This window comes from Notamacropus eugenii, chromosome 2, assembly GCF_028372415.1.
Source record: "Notamacropus eugenii isolate mMacEug1 chromosome 2, mMacEug1.pri_v2, whole genome shotgun sequence".
NCBI lineage: Eukaryota > Metazoa > Chordata > Mammalia > Diprotodontia > Macropodidae > Notamacropus > Notamacropus eugenii.
Genome location: NC_092873.1, coordinates 303,974,494 through 303,999,962, shown reverse-complemented (window position 1 = coordinate 303,999,962; position 25,469 = coordinate 303,974,494). Strand labels below are relative to the sequence as shown.

The 25,469-nt window shown below is 39.1% G+C and overlaps 1 protein-coding gene across 3 annotated transcripts in view; it reads right to left on the bottom strand.

Moving 5' to 3' along the window:
- VPS45 (vacuolar protein sorting 45 homolog) overlaps positions 1 to 25,469 on the bottom strand; it is a 67,467-nt gene that overhangs the window by 9,254 nt on the left and 32,744 nt on the right. For all 3 annotated transcript variants that reach the window (XM_072644686.1, XM_072644688.1, XM_072644687.1), the window contains exons 12-14: positions 22,649 to 22,756; positions 21,287 to 21,408; positions 12,451 to 12,582 (exon numbers count right to left, since the gene is read on the bottom strand). In XM_072644686.1, the coding sequence (XP_072500787.1) occupies positions 12,451 to 12,582; positions 21,287 to 21,408; positions 22,649 to 22,756 (362 nt within the window). The remainder of the gene's footprint in view (positions 1 to 12,450; positions 12,583 to 21,286; positions 21,409 to 22,648; positions 22,757 to 25,469) is intronic.

Below are 25,469 nucleotides of genomic sequence, written 5' to 3'. Positions count from 1 at the left end.
AAGATGAGGAACACCCAGACCTTAATAGGCTCTGGGATTGGACTTAACTGTCCCCTGTTTCCTGATAAGAGTTTCTACTAATGGCTTGAAGAGTGAACAGTTGATTGGGTTACTTCAGAAGATGGTAAATGTTGAGATGTGCATGCCTCTTCTTTGACCCCTAAACCTGTTCTTCAGTCTCACTAGGCCTCCAGTCCCTCTCCCCATCCAGACATTATCTCAGCACATCCCTTCTGGACTTGCTACACTCTCTTCCCATTCGAATAAGAAGCCTTTGTTGAGCCAGTTCAACCTTCCCTCCTATTCTGCCCTCTCCTCCCATCACCAATCACATCCTGCTAATGCTTGCTCTGGATTACTCTTCCCACCTGCCTCCTTTGCTCCTGTATGTAAAGTTTCCACCCAAACCATTCCTCTAACTGTCCCTATGCCTGTCAAAGGTACCACCCTCCTTCCAGGTGCTCAGGCTTGTCACCTTAGTATCTCCCCCAACTCCTCACCCTCATTCATTCCATGGAGCCAATCAGTTGCCAAACCTTGTTTCTACCTTCATAGTATCTTTGGCTACATCTCCCTCTGCTCACACTGTCACCACTGCAGTTCAGGCTCTTGTTACCTCTTGCCTGGTGGTCCCTCCCTACTCCATTTATCCTCCACTTTGGTGACCATGTTCTCTCCTACTCCATAATTCCAGTGCCTGCCAATCACCATGAAGTCCTATGGTACTGACGACTCTCCCTGGCCTGGCCCCTTCCTATCTTTCTAGTTCTTATACTTGGATCCTTTCAATGCAATCTGCTCTCTGGCTTTACTGGCCCTACCAGATGCTCCTTCATGATACTCCACAACCTCTGCGCACTGGTTGTACCTGGGACACACCTGGGATGCTCTCCCTCTTCATATCCACCTCTTTCAAGGTTCGGTTCAAATGCTGCCTTTTGCAGGAGACAGTTCTAGGTCATCTTCCATCTCATCTATTCTTTTTTTTCGGGGTGGGGAGGAAGGGAATCAGGGTAAGTGACTTGCTCAGGGTCACATAGCTAGTAAGCATCTATGGTCACATTTCAACTCAGATCCTCCTGACTCCAGGACCAGTGCTCTATTCACTGTACCATGGAGCAGTCCCATCTGTACTTACTTATGTACTTCTTGTCTCCTCCAGTAGGATGCATGCATGCATCCCTGAGGGCAGGGACTGCTTTTTATTTCTTTGTATTCTCAACTCTTAATGTTTTTAATTTTAACTCCATGATTTTGAATAAAAAAAAAATTGCTTGATTTTATGAGGAAAAGAAAGGCAACCACCTGCCCCATTCTAGAATATTCTATCAATCCCAATCCCAACTCTGCATTAAATGTTGAGAAGGAATATCAACAACTCCTCTCTCGTTTCTGCGGGTCCTGAGGGCAGGGTCCAAGTCATACATTTCTCTGAATGCATACAGTGCAGGCCATTGATAAATTCCCACTGAATAAATCAAGTAGCTTTGTGGTCATGCAGCATAAGGATGGTGGGGCTGACCTGACTCTTCTATCAAGGAAACTTTGTCTGCTTTGGAGTGAATTAATCACTCTTTTCAAGCAGTCAGCCACAGTGAATACAAATAGGACACACTACATTCATATACAAACCTATCTTTCTGCCCAGGCTCAAAATGAACAATCATAATCACTAGCTGATATACATTTGGCAAACATTTTCTCTTGCTGCTTATTTCCCTGATAGAAATAGTTGAAAGAGATACATTCTAGGGGGCATTCTCAAAGATGGGGGTAAAGCGTGCTTGTTCTGTCAGCCAGCTCCACACATTTATAAGCCTTAAAACTGAGTAATCAGTATTTGCTAAGAAACATTTGGGTCCTTTAATCTTGAGCCTCAGGGCTGGGCATCTACAACAGTACCCTTTTTTGTCTTACTCAAATAACTTTATTATAAGAACTATTTACCTCTATTCTAGAAATTAAGTTTTCTTCAGATAAACAACAGTCTCCAATGATTCCATGGCATATCAGATAGTTACAGTTTTGGATGTTGTTTTTTCTAAGTCACTTCTGACAATATGAGAACGTAGGACCATAAATAAAAAAGGTTTAAGATTTTAGATCATAAGACATGGCCAAAAGAAAAAATGCATAATAATTTGTAAAAAGGGATACATCCCAAAAGAGAGGGGAGAAAAGGTCTACCTGCTGAGGTCAGGGCTCACAGGGGCTTAAAACCTACTGGCCACTGCAAAATTATACCTCATTAAAAGACCTATACAGACCTATCTCCCAAGGAGAACAAAAGGGAAGTGAATAAAAGCAGTTCCCCTTCCCCTCACTGTCAGTAAGCTCATGGTCAACTTCTGGATGAGGTCTGGAATCATACAGTGACTCAGATAGGACCACTTCTGGCTTTTGAAGGATACTACTATTGACCATGTCTGGAGCAAGCAGCATCAGAAGGCAGCCTGACCTGGGCTCTGTTGCTAAGAATGGAAGGCATTGTAAATGGGGAGCAAATCTGCTTTTGTTCATTTACAAGCATTCTGATTTGTCATATCAACATTGTGGGGGTTTATGAAAGAGGGTTCCATTCCTTTAAACCATTGCTTTTGTGGGTCAGGCTGTATATTTTCCTGGTGAAATCAACAAGGCTATCACTTATCAAGCATTCTAAGCCAGTTAATCAGAGCCTCCCACTCAAGGAAGATGGTCAGCTATGATGGAATTTCGAGGGAGAATCATTCTTCTACTCTTTGCCTCCCCTAAGTGAGGCAAGAAGGGAGTATGATTAAGAGCCGAGCCTATTCAGATCTCTGTTAGAAAGGATTTTAGAACATCATTTCTTCTGAACTCTAGCCTTCAAGAAGTATCTACATATAAACTATTCAAAATGGGGAGGGGGATGGGAAGAGGAAACTAGTATCTATCTTATTCTTTGACTCTCTATCCCAGGGAATTTTTGGTTTCTTTTTTAATAGCTAATTCTAAATCACTTCTGGGAATTTTGTTCTTATCTCTAATCTAAATCTCTACTATTATAGTCCAAGACCATCAATAGTGTGTGTGTATGAGTGTGTTGAAGATTTCTCTTCTCCCATTATGCATGCTCCTACATTTTTTTTCCCGTGATCTAATTCATCTCTACCCTTCTCTCTCTCACCTGCCAAATGAATCCCTTTTCTCTCTTTGACTGATCCTGCTGTTGCTAGATATATTGAAATTGCCTCAAGATTAATTTTATCCCAGTTGGAAAATGTGCCACAAAATGTCTTTATGACGAATCGGTCTTGGTGGTACAATGTGCAGGTCTGAGACCTCAAATCAAAAGAATTTAGAAGCTAATTTGGGTTCTTCAGATACTTCCTTAGTAATTATTCTCCCTGCCTGATATGACTTTGTCTAAATAGAAATTTAAGATTTTTTTCAGTTTAGCTACAATGAATGCTAGGAATGAAGTCTCTAGGGTTTTCTGCTAAGATCAGCTCCTCAGACTGATGCCTTTATCCCCTGAGTCTCAGTTTTATTCATTTGCAAAAAGCAATACTATCAATACTCAACATGTTTTCTGAACCACAGAACAGCTGAGATTCAAACTACTGATGAATAAAGGTATATCAATGGAACAAGGATGGGGAACCTGTTGCCTCAAGGACACATGTGACCTTCTAGGTCCTTGGGTGTGGCCTTTTGACTGAGTCCAAGTTTTATAGAACAAATCCTTTTATTAAGGGGATTTGTTCTGTGAAGTTTGAATTCAGTCAAAGGGCCCCACTTAAGGGCTTAGAGAGCCACATGTGGCCTCAAGGCTGCAGGTTCCTGACTCTTGTGAATAATACAATATTCTAAAATCCTTGGTTAAATATTTTTCTTTTGAGTTTTATTACCATTTAAGAATTTGTAACATTAACATCCATTGACATCTTAAATTGACTTAACATTTGTACCCAAATTTCTTACATGCATCATCTTTTCTATACCTAGGAAATAAGATAACAAGCTCAGACTGTTGTGGGATATAAATACCAGACCTGTGACTTTCTGTACTCAAATGCTAACAACAAATTTGATAGCTGTTTCTGAAATATATCTTAGGTTAAGACATCAAATATTCTCCTGGGATCATAAGTCCCAAAGAGGCACAATTCTGCCTTTTCTAAAATGTGACTGCTCCTCCTTTTTCCCTTACACTATTATAATTAAGGACTTGAACTATGAAAGGAAAAAAAACGGAGCAGCCTTGGTGTTTGTTTCTTTTCTGCACAGAGAAACAGACTCAAAAATGTAACTAATGACACGGACATAGAGTTCTACATGTAACATTCACTGGCATATCATGTGAAGAGAGGAGAGACAGATAACCCTCAAGGCCTACCAATGATAGGGATGAATGGTATCCCTTGGGGAGAGGACAGCCTAAGATATCAATTACAGGGAGGTCTGAAAGGAGGTTATCACTTAGGAACATGAAGAGCTATTGATGTGCTTTCTTACCAGCAGGAACCACCCAGTCAGAAATAGTGCTGGGACAACTTCAACCTGAGGGTAGAGGATAGACCATTCCTTTGAACAAACAAAAACGTTAGCACATCAAGAGAGTCCATTCAGAGGACTCGATGAAAACTGTTCAAACTCTGGAGATGTAGTGTTAACTCTGTGGAACTCCTAGGATTGCCATCCTACCTTTCAAAGTCTCACAAAATAAGACTTCCAAAAACAATATTTTGGAGGGGTCAGGGAAAGGGCAGAGAGGAGGAAAGGGTTATCCAAAGTTCATTTACATCATCGAGTCAAAACAAAGGCACCCTACTAAGGTGAAAAGGGGACTACATTCGGGATAACAATCTGTGGAACTTGAGCAAGCTGATTTGCTCATCTGGGCCTCAGTTTTCTCACTGGTAAAGTGAGGGGACTGTACTTGGGGACCTCCAAATTCTCTTCCAGTTCTCTACCTATGATATTATTAGCCTTAAGAAGTCATATATAAGGAGCTGCCCCAAACTGTCCTAGTAACAGATCACATAGCTAACCTCTCCGATTTAACCAGGGAAGTGGCCAATTTTTAGACAATATAATGACAACTCAAAGGCTGAACTGAAGACCCTATGTCAAAGAGTTATCCAAATAGATACATTACAATTTAAATTATGCCAATGGTTTGGCCAAACTGGAGCTAGATGACACACCCATTTCAAATCAGAATTCTGGGTTCAATTTGCTATAATTTGGCTAATAGTGCGTTTGTGACTCTAGTACTTAGGAAGGTTTTTTTTAATCACTAAGAGGGATGAATTCTGTCACCACAGCTCAAGCCCATTTACCTATTACAGCAGGAAAGCATCTCTGGGTGACTTCATCTCAACAGTGAAAGCCAAGGCTCTGATAACTGGTCCTGAAATACCGACATGTGGGCAGTGCCCTCTGGATTCCTCTCCCTTTGAAATGCAAATTCTGTCACAGTACCCTAATTTTTCTGTAAATAATTCAGAGATTGCTCCAACTCCCAGTCACAAGAGAAGCTCCACGTTTCTAGTATTACTTGTTTAGGCAGAGATCTACAAAGTACCTGCTGACAATACGAATTTGCTCCTTGGTTCCAATTTACTTACAGGAAGTACGTGTCAGTTAGTTCAGTATTGTTTTTTTTTAAATGCCCTAAACCAAACCCTTTGGCAAAAAGTCCTGTCTGACATCTGCCACTGTTAAATGCTACTAGCAATCAGATTCCTTCTTGGGAAGTTAAACTAAAAGCTGCCACTTTTAATCAAGTTGATCATTTTAATTTGAAAAGAATGTTTATCACTTTTAATTTTCATTCTTAATGATACCCGGATGGCATAAATCTTAAGACACAACTGAATGTTTCTCTATCGCTCTTCCCCCAACCCCCTAGCCTTTAAAAACCCTCCTCTGTTTTAGTTTACAATATTCTTTAGAAGGCAGAAAGGCAGGGTGAAAAGAAGGCAGGGTGGTGTATATTTGACAAAAAAAGAGTTTTGCTAAGGATATTTCAAATTAGCAAGGGATGTTTTTTAAAAGATATCCTCCTCAAAATGGCTGAACTTAAGGTAGGCCTGCAGGGAGATACGGAATAGGACTCTTCTTTTTTTGTTGTTTGATTCATTTGTATTTACTTTGCTGAAAGTCAGATGTGTGGTTAAGATTTTCTTCCTTGTTGTCTATGTTTATTTGATGAATTGGATGAGAGTGGTTGCATTTATAACACAATTTTTTTTTTAAGTCTCTCTTAACCTGTGCAGCAGCACAATTTCTGTCCTTATCAACATAAATTCACAGATGTAGCCAATAAGCCACAGAGGCAACAGAACTTGCCATAAATAGCAACCAACTCCTTCATACATTTATGGCTGACCCATGAAGGTTTCAAGCTTGAAAGGGAATGTGAAATTGGAAGATCTTAGTTCCAAGGGGCACCTCCCTCCATGTTATGGCTTTATTCTATGTAGACAGTTCAGTGCCTATGAAAAGGGCTGAACTAACAGGGTTCTGATCTAACCTGCTGCCCACTCACCCACAGCTTAGGCAGACTTAGGCAGCAGTGCTGTGGTTTCACACATTCATTCAGTGCCTCCTTCTTGTGCCATCCCACATCAAGGTCAGGCGAGGAAGGATTTCTTCTGGGGAAGAGCAGTTTGACGTCTGGTTCTTTGGATTCTTGGCCTTTCTGCCCACACTGCCAACTCAAGGTGTCAATTGACACTGGGACTAGGGCTCTTTAATATTGATTGAGTTGTGAGGTGATAAGGCCGACCATCTTAAACCCCAACCAGGACACATATTTTGTTGCTAGGCAGAATCACTGGCTGTAGAAATATTAAATACATCCAAAATGAATCTCTCTAGGACAAAACCCCCCCCCACTGATTCCATATCACATAACAGTCAGGGATTTAAAATTTTACAATACACTTAAGTCTATGGAAGGTAGGAAGGGAGATTTCCTTAATTCATCTTCTCTTCCTACTCTCTACCTCATGCAGAATTTCCACTTCTAAGCTTAGTACTGTGTAGGTTTATCCTGGCTATGAAAGGAAAGATACTATTATATGATAGAGTTTACTCACCTGAGTAACAGGCCAGTAGCCAGGTCTAGAATTATTAGGGTGCTAAAGAAAATCACATGTGAGATACCCAAGCAAGGTACTACCTGAACTGAACATTGGGGAGCTGTTCATAGGTGAATATGCATTATGGAGGTAAACAAAGGGAAAAGACAGCCCAGAACAGCAAGAGATCCCAAGGGGGCAAGTCTGGAGATGCTCCAGGGCTGAGATCAACAAAGGCCCCTTGGAGAGGCAGATGGCACTTGGACCTCAGTAGAGGGGTGGGTTTTCAAGGGACTGTTCCAGAAGCCAGTGCCCAGAAAGATCTCTTCTGTGGCAGGTTCTCAGCCTTCAACAAAAGGGGGTGGAAGTTCTACCTTCACGGAAAGCTCCAAGCAGCTGCTCTCATTTCTTTGTTATCATGTATAAAGGGGCAAGAAAAAGCATCATGACTGATTGTTAAACCTCATGACTATACAAAGAGGAGAAAATATTTACTGCCTCTGTGTTCAGAGGATGATTTAAAAAAAAAACTGTCCTGTGAAGACATCTAAGTTATCATATCAGCTAAGTGGACAAGTGCTTGATATGGAGTCAGGAAGGAAGGAGGGAAAGACGCCTTTATGAAGTATGTACACTGTGGGTATTATGCTAAGTGTTTTACAAGCTGCATCTCACTTGATCCACGAGACACCTTGGAAGGGAGGTGCTACTATTACTCCCATTTTACAGATAAGAAAATGGTGGCAAGCAGAGGTTAAGTGACTTGTCCGAGGCTACACAAACTAGTAAGTATCTCGGGCTGGATTTGAACTGGGGTCTTCCTGACTCCAGGCCCAAGTGCTCTATCCACTGTGTCAGTTAGGTGACTTTGAATCTTGCCTCAAGTACTAACTGTGTGAACCTGGGCAAGTCACTTAATCTCTCTTGGTTTTGGTTTCCTCATCTGTAAAATGAAGATAATAATATCACTTCTCTCACAGTTGCTGAAGAGAAAAATGAGCTAACATCTGCAAAGTGCTCTGCGAGCCTTAAAGCAACCCAGAAATTCTAGCTATTATTATGATGTCCCTTAGTATCTTAAAAGGAAGTAAGCCATTTTACCTTATATAGCCTTTTAATTTTAAACAAACACAGGCACATGTGCCTCATCAGGTGGTTCTGCAGAAAGAAAAAGTATACAGCCAGGCATCACACGCGCGCCGTGCGCGCACACACACACACACACACACACACACACACACTTTTTTACTTCTCTGGACAGCTTGAGTCACTGAAGATATAAACACTTAAAAGACTTTAAAAAAAAACCAACCAACCCCCAAACCATAGTACTTAAGAACAGACAGCTTAATCTATAACCTCAGAGGCAAATTAAACTTCAGACTCAAATAATGTGCTTTCCACTTTAAAATCCATGCCTGGAGAAAGACAAAAAGGAGAGGGGAGAGGAGAAGAAGATGGGGTTGTGTCCAGATTTCCTACTAGCTTATGCTGGAATAAGTTCTCTTAACCCACAGGTCTCTCTGATGTTTCCCCAGAAACGGAACTCCTTTCTGTAAATGGGCAAGCCTGGCCTCTGGCTGAGAGTCTGTTTAAATTACAGCAGCACAGATTAGGGCACTGTGGACTGCAGAAATGCCATGCATGGGAAGAGATTCTGGGATGTAAAGTCACCAAGTGCATGATTACTAGAGTTTCTACCTACGACAGGTAGGGGTCATGTAGATGCCATTTCCCTGGGATAAGTGGGACATATCTTGATACCAATCTTCAGACTATTTGAGGTAAAGAGAATTTCCAAGTTAGTCTCAACTTCTTTCCAGTTGAGGACTGTACCCAATGGCCCTGGGACATCTGCCTTAGATGCTTTCACCTGGGTCTTACAGTTTCTAAACCACCTCAGAAGGATATGGGAAGATTACTTTCAAAGTGAAATAAATCACACCAAGTCACACCTGTTTTTTATGTTGTCAGAATCCAGTGACATGGGACAGAATGGGAGCCACAGGCTAAACTAAAAACAGAGAGTACAACTCCACCTCGCCTGTCCTAATCTGCTGCAGATGCAAACACTGTTTCTGTTGACAGAGCTGCCATCATGCCTAGGCCTTGGGTTCTGCTAGGCCCTGGCTGAGGTTCAGATGGAGGTGATGTGTCCTCTGGCTCAGAACTGCCCTGGGGAGGGGGTTTCCACCCTGTGTAGAGCAGTTCCTGTACCCATGCACAAAACCTCCAGCTGCCAACTGCCAATTTCCTTCCAACTCACTGCAGTATGTTCCAGGGCTGACCCTTGGGTCTTTCTAGAGCCTTCCCACTACTCTGTTTTCTGCCTTCTAGGGGACATGTCTTCTTTAAAAATTTCCACTGACCAAAGAGTGCTTATAATTAAGTCCAGATCCTTTGCTAACCTGTTGAAGTTGAGATTTCTAAACCACTTTTATTTTTGCTGAAAAACAAAAAAATCCCAATTTCTTGTATCAGAATGTGACAGAGATGTTACTGAACTGGAGACTTCAGAAAATAAAATGAAACAAAACCAACAGCCCAGTAAAATGACTTCATTATATACATATATTTTTTTTCACTAAGGTTAGGCACCTTCTGGTTCAAACTAGTCCCACTGAGACTCACAAAGTGTCATTTTCAATTTCCTCATAACTGCACCTCAATATGTTTAAGGAGCTGCTAGCTTTAGCTTGAAGTTGGGGGTTTAATGAATGGGCTGCTGATAACAAAGGTGGCATTCATCATGGAGATCAAGCCTCACTGCTAAGAACTTCACACCACCAGTTAAAACTGTCTTCATATGGCAGTTGAAAACTTACGCACTTGTAATAAGGGATCTCTGAAATGTACATTTTACTGTCTACTATGAGTTCTATAAAAAGGAAACAGAGCCTACAGGGAGTAGAGATTTGCAAGTATAAGTATAAAAGTGTAAGTATAAGTACAAGTATAAGTATAAAAACTGAACAATGAATCGTACGGTCAGGTAAATTTTCCCAATTTGACATGTATTCTGGCAATGCTTAAAAGTAGGTTCCATTAGAGATCACTGGTTCAAGCTGCATATCATTCAGAAAGGTGGCAGACTTGGCAGAGATAGACCAAAAAGGTATCAATAAGAGAGAATCTGGTCAAAAGATTGTTCAGAGTTGACTTCCTTAAAATTATCTGCTTTGCAACTCAGATACTGACTTCAGGGAAAATCTGAATGCTCAGTCTTAAGCTCTGGTTTTACATGAAGAGCAATCTTTACCCTTAGAAACAGGTCAGAAGGCAGCAGAATAATCTTAACAGAAAAAATGTATCTTTCAGGGAGGCTACTTGGGGATCAATCTTTCTGAACTCTGACACGTTTTTGAGGTTATCTAACTGGAGATGAGGCTTATTCAGATAAGCCTAAAACACTGAGAAAAAAGATCCTTATATATCAGTTTGTGGTCAACAGACAAAACCCCTTGATTCTTAAAGTGAGTTTACATTATTTAGCAATGATCTCATCCAAACAATAATTTCAAAGAAAAAGCATTTTTCTCTGCAAAGGGAAGAAGATGAATGGCAGAGTTTACATGGCTTAGAAAGATTAAAAGGAGTTCCAATTTGAGATAAAAATTCAAGTTGCAACCACAAGGAAGATTTCTGTTTACTTGCTTCCTGAAAACTGTGGCAGGAACATGCTTTCCTTCTTCCACCTGGCTTTGAGAATACAGCAGAACATGTCAATCATCTTCCCAGCCAAATGTCTACCAGTCAGAAAACATTCCTTCCCTTTAGACCAATCAGGGTAAAACAGTCCACTCCTATTTGCTTTGTGGCATATTTGAAATACTGAGTCATACTGGCTCCACTGTTTCACACGTCCACTGCCCAAAATGTACTTTGGGAATGCAAGTTAATTCTAATATTAATGTAAATGAAATCTAAGTGCAAAAGTATCACTGCAACCAAAAACTCCTATAATTCATCCCAAAGTCAACTATAAATTATTTGTCTATAAGTCATTAATAAAGATAATTAAAAATCTAAAGAGGTTTGGGGACCAGTCAAATTCCTGCCATCTTAAGATACAGGAATGGCCTTCTCAGTAAGATCACATGAATATTTTAAAAATGAAATAAAGCAGAGCCAAATCACAACTGTTTTATCTTGTCAGAGGCAGAACCCACAGTGACCATTTTACTCCTCATAGTTAGGATCTCAAAGAAACTCTGAGACTGAGCAGCTGCTGAATAACTTCCATGGTTTGGCCAGTGAGCCTCCCATCCTGGATCTTTGGTTTCATCACTTTTCTGCTATAGCAAATGGGAGTGGGTCATCTGTTTCATTCCTTATTACTTTCCTCTTCTCTTGAGTTAGTTTATGCAGCAGACTGAATGATTTCATTGCGAGATGAGGGAGTTTTGTATACTCAAAAGGGGGAGGAAGTGGAGAATGTTTGGTTAGCAGCTGATGGGGGAGGGCAGAATTATAAGATGTGACTGTGGAAGACCTAAGATATAAAAGAATATGACTTCTCAATTAGAAGAAGATGACCCACCCATGACTATTCACAGGATATCCTAAAAGGCTTTCCCTTAGTGTGCTCTCAATCACCATTTCTTAATGTTCAAATGCCATGGGAATGCAAAATCATTTTATCATTAGTCAATGCTAAATATAATTAAGAATGTAAATTTTCTTCAAGAAAACTGATATAATGCATTATAAAGCCAAATTTCTCTAACTTTTGGGTTACATGTGACACTGTTTCTGTTCTTTAGTATGAGTGATCAAGTGTTGACTATATTATCATTTTCTGAAAAACCTCTGAGGATATTTTTGAGGAAGGAGAAGCAGATGGAAGGAAGGAAAAGATGAATAAAGAAGTCTGAAGTTTACCATTAAAATGGGGAAGCCCAGAGATGTCCATGTTGTAGTAGAAAGAGCGCTGACCTTTGGAGTCTGGAGACGTAGGTTGGAATCCTACTACCAACACACTTATTAACTATACAGTCACACAGGCAAGAAGCTTAACAACTCTCATGACAATATTTAGACCTATCTCATAGGATTGTAGTGAGAAAAGTGCTTTTTAAAACTTAAATCAGTATAGAAGTAGCAGATATTAGTTTCTAGGGATCCAGTGTCTGTGGTTAAGTTTCTTTCTTCTCTGACACAGAAACAATAGATTTCTTGCATTGAAGTACTGCCCCAGTCCCTACTCTCTAGACCTGTGCCTTAACAAAGTAACTGAGAAAGAGTCTCAAAGGACAGATTCTCCATCTGACTAACTCCAAACCAACGTGCGAACTAATGCCTTTGGTACAACTGGCTTCCACTTGAGCAAACCTTTCTCATCCATAGGGGACGTGAGTCATATTTTCTGGGACAGAGTTGGTGGAGGTGTGTCTTTTACCTTTTTGTGTTGTGTATTGTGGTTCCTCCCAGGACAATCCTAACTCCAGGAGTGGTGCGGTTCAAATTATAAACTGTCAGCGCCTCTTCATAGGTGGTCCCTCCAATTATAAATACAATGATATCTTGAGGCCTGTAGTAAAGAAGGAAGTGTTATTACTATGGAATAATAAAGTTAAGACCAGAATTTGATATCATATATACACAGAGTTTCAATATTCTGGTGGGGAAAGAGTGAGAAGCCAGAGGCGGGGGGGGGGAGGGAAGTGACTAAAACAGTACAGAATGAAAGGTTTCAATTGGCAGGAAACAGAATCTTGGAAATGCCGAATAATCATTTACTTCTTATTTATGAGTGGATGTCCTATAATCCCTATACAGTGGGTTTTAAAATAGCACACTAATGGTTGCAGGGACAAAATGAAGAAATAATCTTTTATATTCAAGAAGCTCCAGAGTGCTTTGTTGTATTGTGGAATCAGCTTTCAATGTAAAAATAATTTATGCTTGTGCTAAACATCTTCTTTCATGTAGAAGCAAATGAGTCATATTTGGTAGAATGTGGTGATAGCAGCCTCTATCCCAAACCTCAGAAAGCACTCTGAGGCACTTGGTCTTCCCTACGAGACAGAAGCATTAATTTTGTACATGAAGCAACCTCAACTTTCTCCAAAAACCTTCACACCCAAAACCTTTGCATATCTAATGCACAGGGCATGGTTTTTCAACTCGTCAACAACTCTTCTGCTGAGCTGGCTTAGACAATGTTAGGCTATTACACTATTTTTCCATTTTTACCAAAGTGACTCCATATACAATCATCCTGGGTTTCCTATCATCTCCTAGTGCAAAAAGGAAAAAACTGTTGAGAAAAGACAAAAAATCATCAAGGTCTGCTTTATTTTGCATCTCACGGGATTACTGTTTCTTAAGCTACTGCATGGAGAGAACCACTGAAATCAAGAGTGTCTGTGTCAAATCACATACTGCACATTAATTAAGACTATACCCATGAATCAAGTGGAAAAAATCTACTGCTGCATTTACGCTGCAAAGCAACCATTTTCAATTAAGGCATGTGACTCTCAAAAAAGCAAAAGCCTCAAAAACACTTCAAAAAGTCAGCGGGCCATTCTGTTGCATGCACCTTCTCTTGTGAAACTCTGAAGGGAATAAAAGCAATTGGTGATAGTTATAAACACTGAAGTGGCTCCAGCATTGTAGGGGAACATGAAAGGAACCAGTTCTCTTGAAAACAGCTTATTATTTTGCAACTAGTAAGGGTTAGGAAACCCTTTCTGAAATTTCACTTTGAGACCTGAACTTAAACTCACACTGCTACCAATCCTAAATTCATTTCATGAAAATCAAAACAAGATATGCCTCATTCAACAGAGGCAAACTGAGACAAAAATCCCCATGCATTTATTTCCCATTTAAGCAATGTAATTTATTTTCATGCAATATAAATGTTTATATTTTCATACAATATAAAAATGCTACATATTCAGCAATTATTTTAAAATAGTCAAAGCTTCTTTTTTTCTTAAGTAATACCCCTATTCCTTTAGTCTTTTATTTTTTTCCTCTTGGCATTTTTCCACGTTCAATGCATGGTCAAGTGTCCACAATCTGTGCCTTCTAAAGTTCAGGCCTTTGATCTGGGCGAAAGGACCATCTGGGGGATGGGTCTACAACAGCTTTGGGACTTATGACTAAATCCCTGGAAATGCATATAGCTTGCCATTGAGACTAAACAATGAAAAAAGAAGGCTGGACTTTGCAGAAAAACAGCTGCAAGGCTGAAATAGCAAGCTGTCTTCACCTCCACAGGCACACAGAACAGGGGGTATGTCTCAGCACATTTTAGTTTACCAAAGAAGGGTGTACCTTGATGTTCTTCCAAGAAGAAAAGATGGCTCTGCATTTTTAACACCTCCATCCCACATACTCCACCATTTGAATTCTGTCTGAGTTTCACCTCTGGAGATCCAGCATCTTAAGGTGAGTAGCAAGAATTTGGTTTTGCACAGAGGCCTAACCGCACAAAATGGCCATGTTGGGAAAAGTTAATAACCCATTCACAGGGCAGGACAGTGCTGACTTGATCATTTTATAGTTTTCCTCTTGGCTGGTAAGAGTGCCCTTATCAAGCTGGAGAGCTTGTCTCTGGAGTATCATTAGCTCTCAGCCTTAATTCACACTGGATTCTGGGTAGGTTACTTTCTTCCAAATGCTAATTTTTGTTCTGTGGTTAGATTGTAATATTAATAGCTGGAGCACTTGTTGTGAGACTTCTTAAAGAAACAGGTACTTGTCTGCTGACACAGTTCAAATAGTATAGGCAAATGACAGTGAGAAGTGACTTTTAACAAATATGAGGGGAGTTTCCCAATACTGTAGTTACGTTTTGTCTTACCTTCTGATTTATATTATCTATTGCCTACTTACCAAACTGAAGGCAAAAAATCCTTATTAAAGACTAAGGTTTATTATTAAAGACTAAGGAACCTTATATTTGCCCAAAATAAATTAAAGGCTGAGAGAGATTAAATCATTAGCTAAGTAGGACCTCACCATGAGCCCAACATCGCGTACATGAGCACACTTACATACCCAAAAAAGCAACTCTCAAAAACTATCTTTTCTTGAATTATCCATACAGCAGCTCCCAAGTGCTTTATAAACATGTGTGCGTATATGGAAATCACCTCCTACAAGTGGTCACTGAAGGGTTAAAATACAATTGTTCTTTAATTCCTAAGGCACAGCATCAGGCCTCTGTCCAGAAGAAGAAAACCTGAGATGTTTGCTCTGACTCAGAGGGCAAGAAGAATTTGGAGAAGTCAGAAAGCAATTACCCATTTTGGAACAGAGCCAAAATTCCCAGGCCAAGGCCTTCTGCTCACAAGTACCCCTTCCCCCCACAAAAAGAATCTCTCACCATTATAAATGGCCTTGTTCTCAAAACTGATTTGAAAGATGGCATTATGAGCAGAACAGTTTCCCTTAGCTGGGGTAAGATATTACTGTAATACTAACTTGGTACTTTAGCTTGCAAGGAGATATCTTTAGAAATACAGAGAAAAGCATTATTATTTTCTATGCATCATTGACACTTCCTGCAGCATCTGGACTTCTTCCTTCCCTTCCTCCCTTTCATTACTGACAGAGCCTCTCCTTAGTGTAGTCCCACTGTAAAGCAGTATGGCTTTAGGAGGACTATGGGATTTTTGCTAAGTACTGTGAACCTATTCAGGGGGGGAATTATTCTGTGGATTATGCAATACACCCTTTGTTTCTTCTTCTCCTACGGACCTGGGTCATTTCATTACTCATTAGCATTTCCCCTAGAAAGAAGGAAAAGGCTGAACTCAAGGTGTGTTCTCAACTTCTCTAGAAATGTTATAGGGAGGAGACTGAATAATCAATAACTGGATTCAATCAGAAATGTCTTCACTGAGCCATAAAACCCTGATCATACATCCTATGGCAAATGTAGAGAAGTCTTCAAATTGTATACTCTGCTCATGAAGTTCATTCTGCCTAGCAAGAGCATTGGCTTCGGAAAGCCATCAGAATTATTTCATCAGAAAGGATCATGTTTTGGTTCTGAGAGTCATATACATGAGTATGACAACATGAATGACCCTGAGCATAGTCAGCCAAGCAGTAAAGTTTAGAATGCAATATATGGGGGCAGTTTAGTGTACAGAAAACAAATTTTTTGAAATAGCCTGTGTTAAGATATTTACAATCAATGGTGGCTCTTTGGACACAGAACATGCTACATTATTAGAAAATGAAGTTCCCTAGTATTAATTTCTCACTTGCTGTACTACTTATGGTGAGGAAAAAGGCTACTCTACGTAGTTAAAAAAACGAAATCCCCAGAAATCACCTTCGTTATTACAATAAAGAGAAAGGGAGGCTTCTTCAGTCTCCGAATAGTTTAGTGACCACTCCCCATCAGGAGATAAAGAGATGATAATACCTTTGCTTCCGGCTTTTTTTAGTCTACCAGGTTCAAAAAAAAAAAAAAATGGACTGGGCGGTCTAATGAGAGCTTCCAGGAAAGAAGATGCTGATTCCCTATGGCTTAAATCCGACCACCACCTGTTTCTGGGGTACACTTGCCTGTTGTTGGAAAGAAAGTTTGTACGAAACTCAGGCAGAAGAAGAAATGAATAGAAGTAGGTTTTTAGAACAACCACAGCATAAAGTACCACAGTCTGGTAATTTTAGGATGTCAGAGCATTTTTGTTGAGTTGCATTTACTTGAAAATGAAGAGAATGCTTGGGACAGTAAACAGTGGGAGTTATGTAAATGTAACAGAAAGCAGAGATACAAGGGCAATGACAGGGAGCAGCTAGGCTCTGTGTACCTACAAACATGATGCTGTCAGATTTTGCTACAGAAATATTAACAAATGTTTTCCTGAGCCTCCCACATCTTACTAAAGTATAATGGAGAAAGAATACAAAATAACAACAATGATAATAATATTAACTTGTTGCACCTCCCCACATCCTCGATAATTCTCATTTTATATTCTCTTCCTTTGATGATTTTAAAAATGAAAGAAGATACTGAGTTGATGAGGCCAATGGTGGGATATACAGTAAATCTTCTGATGTGATGGTCAAAGCCAAGGAGGGTATACAAGTTTACTCTTTTCTGTACATCTCCCTGTGCTCAGTAATTTACCATAGCAACTGGAAGCATTAATTAACGCAGAAAGCAAACATCTGAAAACAGCAGTCAGGAGACACAAAAGGAGTGAACGACTAATAGAAACGCAGGGGTACCCTGAGAACCCAGGTGGTTTTGCATCAAACTGTTTAACTCCCTCCCCCAAACTTTCATCTCTAATTCTTCCAGAAATCAATACTGCCAACTATGGAAAATATAAGCAGAAAACCAAGTGTTAATGAAAAGTACCATTTTTACTAGCTTTGTGGAAATACTAATTTTAGTTTATGCTTACTAATTATGCTTACTTATGGTAAGCATAGGTACTTAACTGAAGTTAATAAAAGCTGCTACAGCAAAAAAGACCAACCCTTTCATGGGACCCCAAGTAAATGGTTCCACTAAGATTTTACTGAACCGCTGAAAAAAGGGAAAATGTAGTCTCTTTGAACTGACTCCCCCTGGAAGGTATGCTCATGCAATTTCATTTTTTCACCAGCCTCTCAGGGCGCTTGTTTCTATCAGGATGAGCAGTCAGCAGTTTCAGAGTAAGAAAGCAAACTAACAAGGAGTAATGGAAATCTAACTAGTAGGAGGAGTAAGATTATCTAGGCAGCACCTACCTCAAAACCCAATTTGTGGATCTGGCTATACTACAATCTAGTTTAATTTAACAGCTGAATGCTTGAAAACTTTACACCACAGAAAAGATGTTGTATAAAGAAACAAGGCCAGGTAGGAAGAACTCACAAACTTATCACCTTTCCCTTACTTTCCCTAAATCTGCCCATTTGTGCTCATGTCATCAGTCCCAGACTGATATTAAAGCTGGGTCTAGGAGTGGATGAAAATCTTTCTTCTTTTCATTCACCTGAGATACAGCAGAATTAAGGAAAAACCCCAAAAGGGATTATAGGATAATTAAGGGGGAAACCAGTGTAAAACAAAATCAGTTACCAGAGCTCCAGACGGTCATGATTACATAAGCATGAAGATGGGACATGATTTAACTCTACTCTTCCAATGGTCACCCACCAAATTGTTGTGGGAGAAGCTTAAAGTGTCATATAAAATGTGGGATATGAACCAGTGGAGCCAGGGTTCAGCCATGAATGCTTTCTCCCTACCTGGCTTGGGCTGTTTCTGCATAGGCTATGCTATTTAAGTGATATACAGTGTCTATGAGGCAGACAAAAATGTACCAGTCAGTTAGAAAATTGTCACTATGCAACTAATTTTTGTTACTGACTTTTTTCTTGCTATATTTTCTTTTGCAGTATTTGAGATTAAAACTGAGAAAGTTCTGTCTATTAAAACTGAGAAAGTGATGAGGCACAAAGAACAAAGGAAGCAGCTGGAATAATTTTCTTTTTCCCCACATGAAAGCTCACATTTTAAGAGACTTCCAAGGTTTCCAAACTGATTTCACTCCAACCACTCCATGAGGTAGTTAGCATAACCATTATGATTACCAGGTTACAGATGATGACATTATTATGAAATTGGGACAGGGCCGGCATACAATAAGTGTCAAATGCTTATTGACTGACCTTGTTAACTGACCTCACCATGATCAGAGCCAATAAATGTTGGAGCTGGTAAGAAGAACCCAGTTCTCCTGATTTCAAGTTCAGTACACTCACTACCAGATAGGCCACAGTCAGTCATCCAATTTTCTCCCTTCCTCTGTACTTTCTTCTAGTATGGACCACATCAGGGACTGGGATTCTGTCAAAAGCTGAAGACTGTGGCAGGTCTGATAGGGTCCAGAAATTATATCTGGAGTCAAGAGACTGGAGTGCAGACATCAGCTTCTACTACTTACTACCTGTGAGGCCTTGGGCAGGGCACAATCCAAACCTCAATTCCTACAACTCTAAGTGTTCTCCTTCCAAAAGACAGGAGAGAGAATACAGTGGACTCAGGAGGGAACAAGATCCAACTCCTGCTGGACGTTTACCGGCTACAAGATTCTGGGTGAGCTGCTTCAGTTCTCTGATATCATGAACTAAGTGATATTTACCATTCTAGGGGATCTGTGACGACAGTGCTTGATAAACCTTAAAGTGCTATATGTTATCAAAAACAATTATTACAACCAGAGGTTGAGCCTTTGGCAGTTAGTCGCAAGCACTGGGTTCGAATCTTGCCTCTGCCATGGGCCAACTGACAACCTGGCTGAGCCTGAAATTTCTTCACATATGAAATAGAAAGATTGATACTCAGTCTCCACATTCACAGGACTGTTATCAATTAGATAATATATATGAAATCATTTTGTAAATGGTAAGCCTATAAAAATCTATTATAGTAATTCTAAAGATCAGCAAAATACAAACCACTCATCTCTCACTTCCCAAAGTGAGCTTGAAGGAAATTCTGCTGTGCATTTTTATTGCAAAGGACTTAGTGTGTGTCCTGTAGCTTTAAGGGACCTTCTCTGGCTTTTAATAATACAATTAGAGCCAAGCAAAATCTTGATTTTTAACTGTTATGATGCTTTCATCTCATGAGATTGTTAACTAAGACCTCAACTGGCCAAAAGAAAGCAATGGTACCCTTGAAAGAGCACAAGTTCCAGGTTACTGAGGGTGGGGTGAAGTGGTGGGTGTGTGCGTGTATGTGCGTGGTTCTTGAGCTACTATTTCACAATGAATGAAAAACAAATACCAGGATTATGACAGCCCTCTGCAGACGTCCCGCTGTAAAGCTGTTGTATTGTTATCTGCATACACATTCAGGTGAATGGTAAGAAATAGCAGCAAGAACTGCACATGCTGTTACAATGGCACTACTCTGAACTTGTTAGAAATTAATCCCAAAAAACCAGAGAGGTTAACGTAAACAAGCCACATGCAACATTTCTTTTGTGACTCATAGTTTTCCATTTAGATGTAAAAAACACTACTGATGTCCCATAGTTTTTCTTATATTTCAGTCATAATTCATTGTAAAATACCATTCTTATTCTTATCCAATTAATTGTAATGCCCCTTAGTACAACTAGGAATAATGAATGGAAAGAAGGACGAGCATCAGAGTATATTTCTCAAACTACCCAGCAAATGGCTAACTAAGCTTGGCCTGGTTTCCATTCTTCTTCCCACTCAGCTGACATTTCTGAACCTTGATCCTGAGATTTCTAATGGATTTCATCTGAATGAATGTATGTTCTGAAGGGAACTCCAAACATTCTGCTACCAGGCTCTGGATTTGTGAAAGGTCATTTCCATCTTTTTTCATGGAGATTGGAAAAAAGGAAGGAATTATATTCTTCCAAAGAAGATTCATCTATGCTTATCACAATACTTTTAGGAAATTAATCATGTTTGTAAAGTTTTGTTCTTTCAAGGATTGTGAACTACATCTATTAGCTAAAATAGTACAGCAATTATAGAAGTAATAAAAAAAATGCCACTCAGATCCCGTGTGAATTTCCCAAAACAGATTAGGTGATATACAATAATCTAGATTTCTAATACACTGTACATACGATCTTGATTTAGAATATCAGCACCTATTTTACTACTAGGTATTGCATGTGTACATGCTTTATAATTCAGGCTGGTCTGAGCTGTGGTGGACAAGATTTTGTTTTTGCCAAAACTGCCTGATCCTTGGATTAGAAGGATCATTTTAACCAACTGCTTCCTTTAGCTAGTCCCATGACAAAAGCCTTGCATGGATTGTGTAATTTAGCAACAGTGACTTCATTAAGCAGGGCTCTCAGCTTGCATGCTGTGCACATTTGGCAAAGTCCAGTCACAATCAAAAATAGCAACAACCTGCTTCAGACCATAATCAAGTAGGAAATTTATTCTGGGCATTTATGCTCTAAGCCCCAGATGCCATGGGCTTGAACTTGGAGGGTACACAAGAAGACCTGGCAGATTCTAACAAGTAAATATGACACTGACCTGTGGGCTTGCAGGAATACCTGAAGCTTGACTTCAAAAAACAGGTGTTTGAGGACCAGGGAAATGTTTTGTTGACTACGTCCCAATCTTGGAACTAGCTCCTAGGGTCAAAAGAACTGTCACTTCTCTCAGCCATACTGGTACCCTGGACGATGAGTCTCCTTGATTTGCCCTGCTTTTCTGGGCTCACTTTCCCTGGTCTGTGCCATTAAGGCTGTTGTTCTTACCTGTCTCTCAGTGCGCTGGGGCCTAAATAAGGGTACTGATTTTCCTTAAGCTTCCCTTTGATGAGATGATCCAGTGTCTCATACAGGAAAGGCTGATGTTGTGTATAAACATTTTCCACCCCCTAAGACAGAGGGAAATGATTCTTATGTCACTCATCAAATATTTTGCAACAGAAACACATTAATGACATTCAGATCAGGAAAAGATAGAGAGTTCTATGAAACAGTTTTAAAATGGAATTCTAGGTTCATTTCAGTATTTACCTCATATCAGGTGTAGAAAATATATAATTTAGGGTTAGGCACAGAAAAAGATTTTTATAAGTTTATTACCCTCTATTCAATGATTTCCTTTGGCGTTATTTATTTGGTGTTAAAAATGATAAGTGAAACAGAAGGGAAAAGGAAAGACGTGAGAGAAAATTCACTCTGTCTAATAACTATTGTATGTCTCTTCAGACTTAAATATCTACTAGGGGAAGGTAATAAGCATTTACATAGCATCTACTCTGCACTAGGCATTGTGCTAAGTGCTTTTTACAAATATTATCTTACTTGATTCTCACAACAACCCTGTGATGGAGGTGCTAAGTAACATCCCTGTTTTGCAGGGTGACTTGTCCAGGGTTACAGAGCTAATAAGTATCTGAGACCAAATCTGAACTCAGATCTTCCAGATTCCAGCTCATTGTCTTATCCACTGCACCACCAGCAGCTTGAATCTACTAGAACTTGTTTTCACTGCTTCCTACTCAACTATTAAATTTTATGCTAATACTATTCCAATACTGAAAACTCCTAAAGAACAATGTTGGCTAGCATTTAAATATCACTTTAAGGTTTACAAAACACTTTATATATGTTGTTTTATTTTCTCCTCACCACAATCTTGTAAGGTAGGTGATATTATGATCCCTATTTTACAGATGAGGTTCAATGACCTACCTAAGGTTACACAGCTAGTGAGTATCTGAGGTCAGATTTGGATTCAGGATTTGGACTCAAAATCCAGTCCTCTGTCCCCTATGCTACCCAGCTGTCTAGAGAAAACCTGCTCTAGGACATCTACTCTAAATCATTTAACTGGTATGGCATCCAATCAAGAGCAATTTTAAGATACTTTAAAGTTTGGGGCAACCAGGTGGCACAGTGGATAGAGTACCAGCCCTGGAGCCAGGAGGACTTGAGATCAAACCCGGTCTCAGACATTGGACACTTACTAGTTCTGTGATTCTGGGCAAATCACTTAACTGTGACTGCCAAAAAAATACTTTAAAGTTTGTATTTATTCATTTACTCACTTGCAACCTCTTGACCTTCAGCTACTTCTCATCTAGGGAAACATGATAGAGATTTAAATACCTTCAGTCCTTTGAGGAACTGCTTGGTGATAGCCACTGCATCTTTGGGGCTAAAGAGGTCACTTCCCCTTGCTCGTTTGCCACCATATTCAACAAGGGCAGGCACCAGCTACAGAAAAAGAGAAACCCTAGTTACAAGGCAGCGTTTCTGGATAAATTTGACAAATGACTAATTTTAATCACATTCCTTTCTGAGGGGTAAAGTCATATACAGTATGTAAAGGCATATTGTGGCCCTCACTGTATTTTTTTGTGGTTGTTTAAAATAAACTTCTATTGTTGTATTTGCTGTTTACATCACCATAATTTCCCCCAGTAGCCTTTCTCTTCTCCTTCCCAGAGAGCCATCCCATATAACAAATAATGTTTTTTAAAAACTAAAAAAAGAAAAAGACGGAAACAAATCGGCATACCTGACAAATATTTTGAAGAATTCTAAAAATAAGTGAAATGTACACCACTTGTACCTCTGTACAATGTTGGGGGATGTCTTCTCAGAGTTATTCTTTTGAGCCATGCAGGTACTTTATAGTTCTGCAACATTCCCTTTTGATTTTTTTGGTGGGTGTACTTTCCATTTATATCACTGCTGCTGTTGGGTATGCTGTTTTCTTAGCTCTGCTTACTTCGCTTTGTATCTGTTCATGTAGATCTTTCCATTCTTTTCTGCATTCATCACACTTGTCCTTTCTTATAGCCCAGTTGTATTCCATTACATTCATGTACCACAGTTTGTTTAGCCATTCCACAACTGATGGACTATTTTATTTCCAATTCTTTGCTTATCACAGAGTGCTGCAACAAATATTTTGGTGTATATGGGGTCTTCCTTCTTAATTGTTTCCTTAAGGTATATAACCAGTAATAAAATCCCTGGGTCAAAGGGAATGGACATTTTAGTCACATTATTTGTATAATTCTAAATTGCTTTCCAAAATGGTTATACTGATTCATAGCTCTGCCTACAATGCACCAGTGAGTCTCTCTCCACAACATCTCCAACACTGACTTCCCATCTTTTGTCATCTTTGCCAGTTTTTGAGGCATGAGGTGAAATCTCAGGGTTGTTTCCGAAGTTATTAGGGATTTGGGGTATTCTTTTATATAGATGTTAATAGTTTGCAATTCTTTTGAGAACTGTTTGTTTTACACCCTTTGACCACTTATCTACGGGAGAAATGGCTTTTGGTCTATATTAATTATTCACGTATCTTGGATACTGTTTAATTCTTATCCTAAGTGCATTAATTTTGTTTGTGCAGATGCTTTTTAGTTTCATATAATCAAAAGTTACCTATTTTATTTTCTGTGATTCCCTCCATCCATTGTTTTATTAAGAGTATATCTCCAAAATATGTTTGGCCATTACTTCACAAGTATAATTTCTATCAAACTGCTTGCCTTTGCAAGCAGGGGGCGGGGAGGAATGGGAAGGAATGAGAGAATTTGTAATTCAAAATTAAAAAAAAAAAATCATGTTAAAAACTTTTTACATGTAATTGGGAAATATTTACTGAAATAAAAAAAATTATTTTTAACAAGAGTACATCTCCTACTCTTAGTTGTGAGACAAACAGAATTTGCTTTTCTTCTAAAGTTTCTAATAGAGCTTTAATATTAAGGTCACATATCCATGTGGAATATGGTGTAAGGTGTTGGTCTAGACCTAATTTCTACCAGATTGCTTTCTCATTTTCCCAGTAGTTTTTTTTTTATCAATAAAGGGTTCTTTCCTATATGGAAAAACAGGAAAATAATTTATGTTTTCCAGTCTTTCTAAATCTGGATTATTAAGTTCAATTGTTTCTGATTCCCCCTTGTCTAGTCTGTTCCACCATCTGATCTCTCTATTTTTTAACCACTACCTGATGATTCTGATGACCGCTGATTTATAATAGAGTTTGAGGTCAGGAAGCACTATTTCCCCTCTGTCTCTACTTCTTTTCATCATTTCCCTTGACATTCTAGATCTTTTATTTTTCCAAATGAATTTGATTATTTTATTGAGTTCTGTAAAGTATCCCTTTGATAATTTGATTGGTATAGCATTACCAGTGTAAATTAACTTTGTTCCTACTGTCATTTTTATTATATTGGTATTTTTATTCTATTATATTAGCAGGGCTACATGCGCTAAATATTCCTCCAGCTATTCAAGTTGCTCTTCATTCCTTTAAGGAGAACTTTGTAATTTAATGTGTAGAGGTCATTTGTGTACTTTGGCAGATTGATCTCCAGAGATTTTTATGCATTTTGTAGCTCTTTGGAACAGGATTTCCCTTTCTTCTACTGCAAACAGGGATAGTTATATTTCCTCTTGGCTTATTTTCACACCTTTAATTTCTTTCTTCTGTTTTACTGCTATTGCTAGCATTTTCAGAACTGAAATAATAATGAGTAGATTAAACATTTTTGTTTTATTTTTATATTTACTGTAAAAAATTCATGTATATTGCCATTGCATATGATACCAGTTTTTAGTTTTAGAAAGATACTTTTTATGAAATTCAGAAAAAGTTCCTTTATGCCCAGACTTTGTAAGGATTTTAGCATAAATGAGTGTTGTATTTTGTCAAAAGTCTTTTTTGAACCTATTGAGATATTCAGTGGTTTGGGATGTTTTTGTTTTCAATATAATTAAGTTGATCGTTTTCCTACTGTTGAACCATTCTTGAATTACTGGTACAAATCCAACTTGGTCATGATGATTTCTTGGATGAATCACTTGGAGTCTGTTCAACAGAATTTTAAAACTTTGAATTGATATTCATTAATGATATTGGTCTACATTTTTCCTAAGCTATATCCTTCCTTGGTTTAGG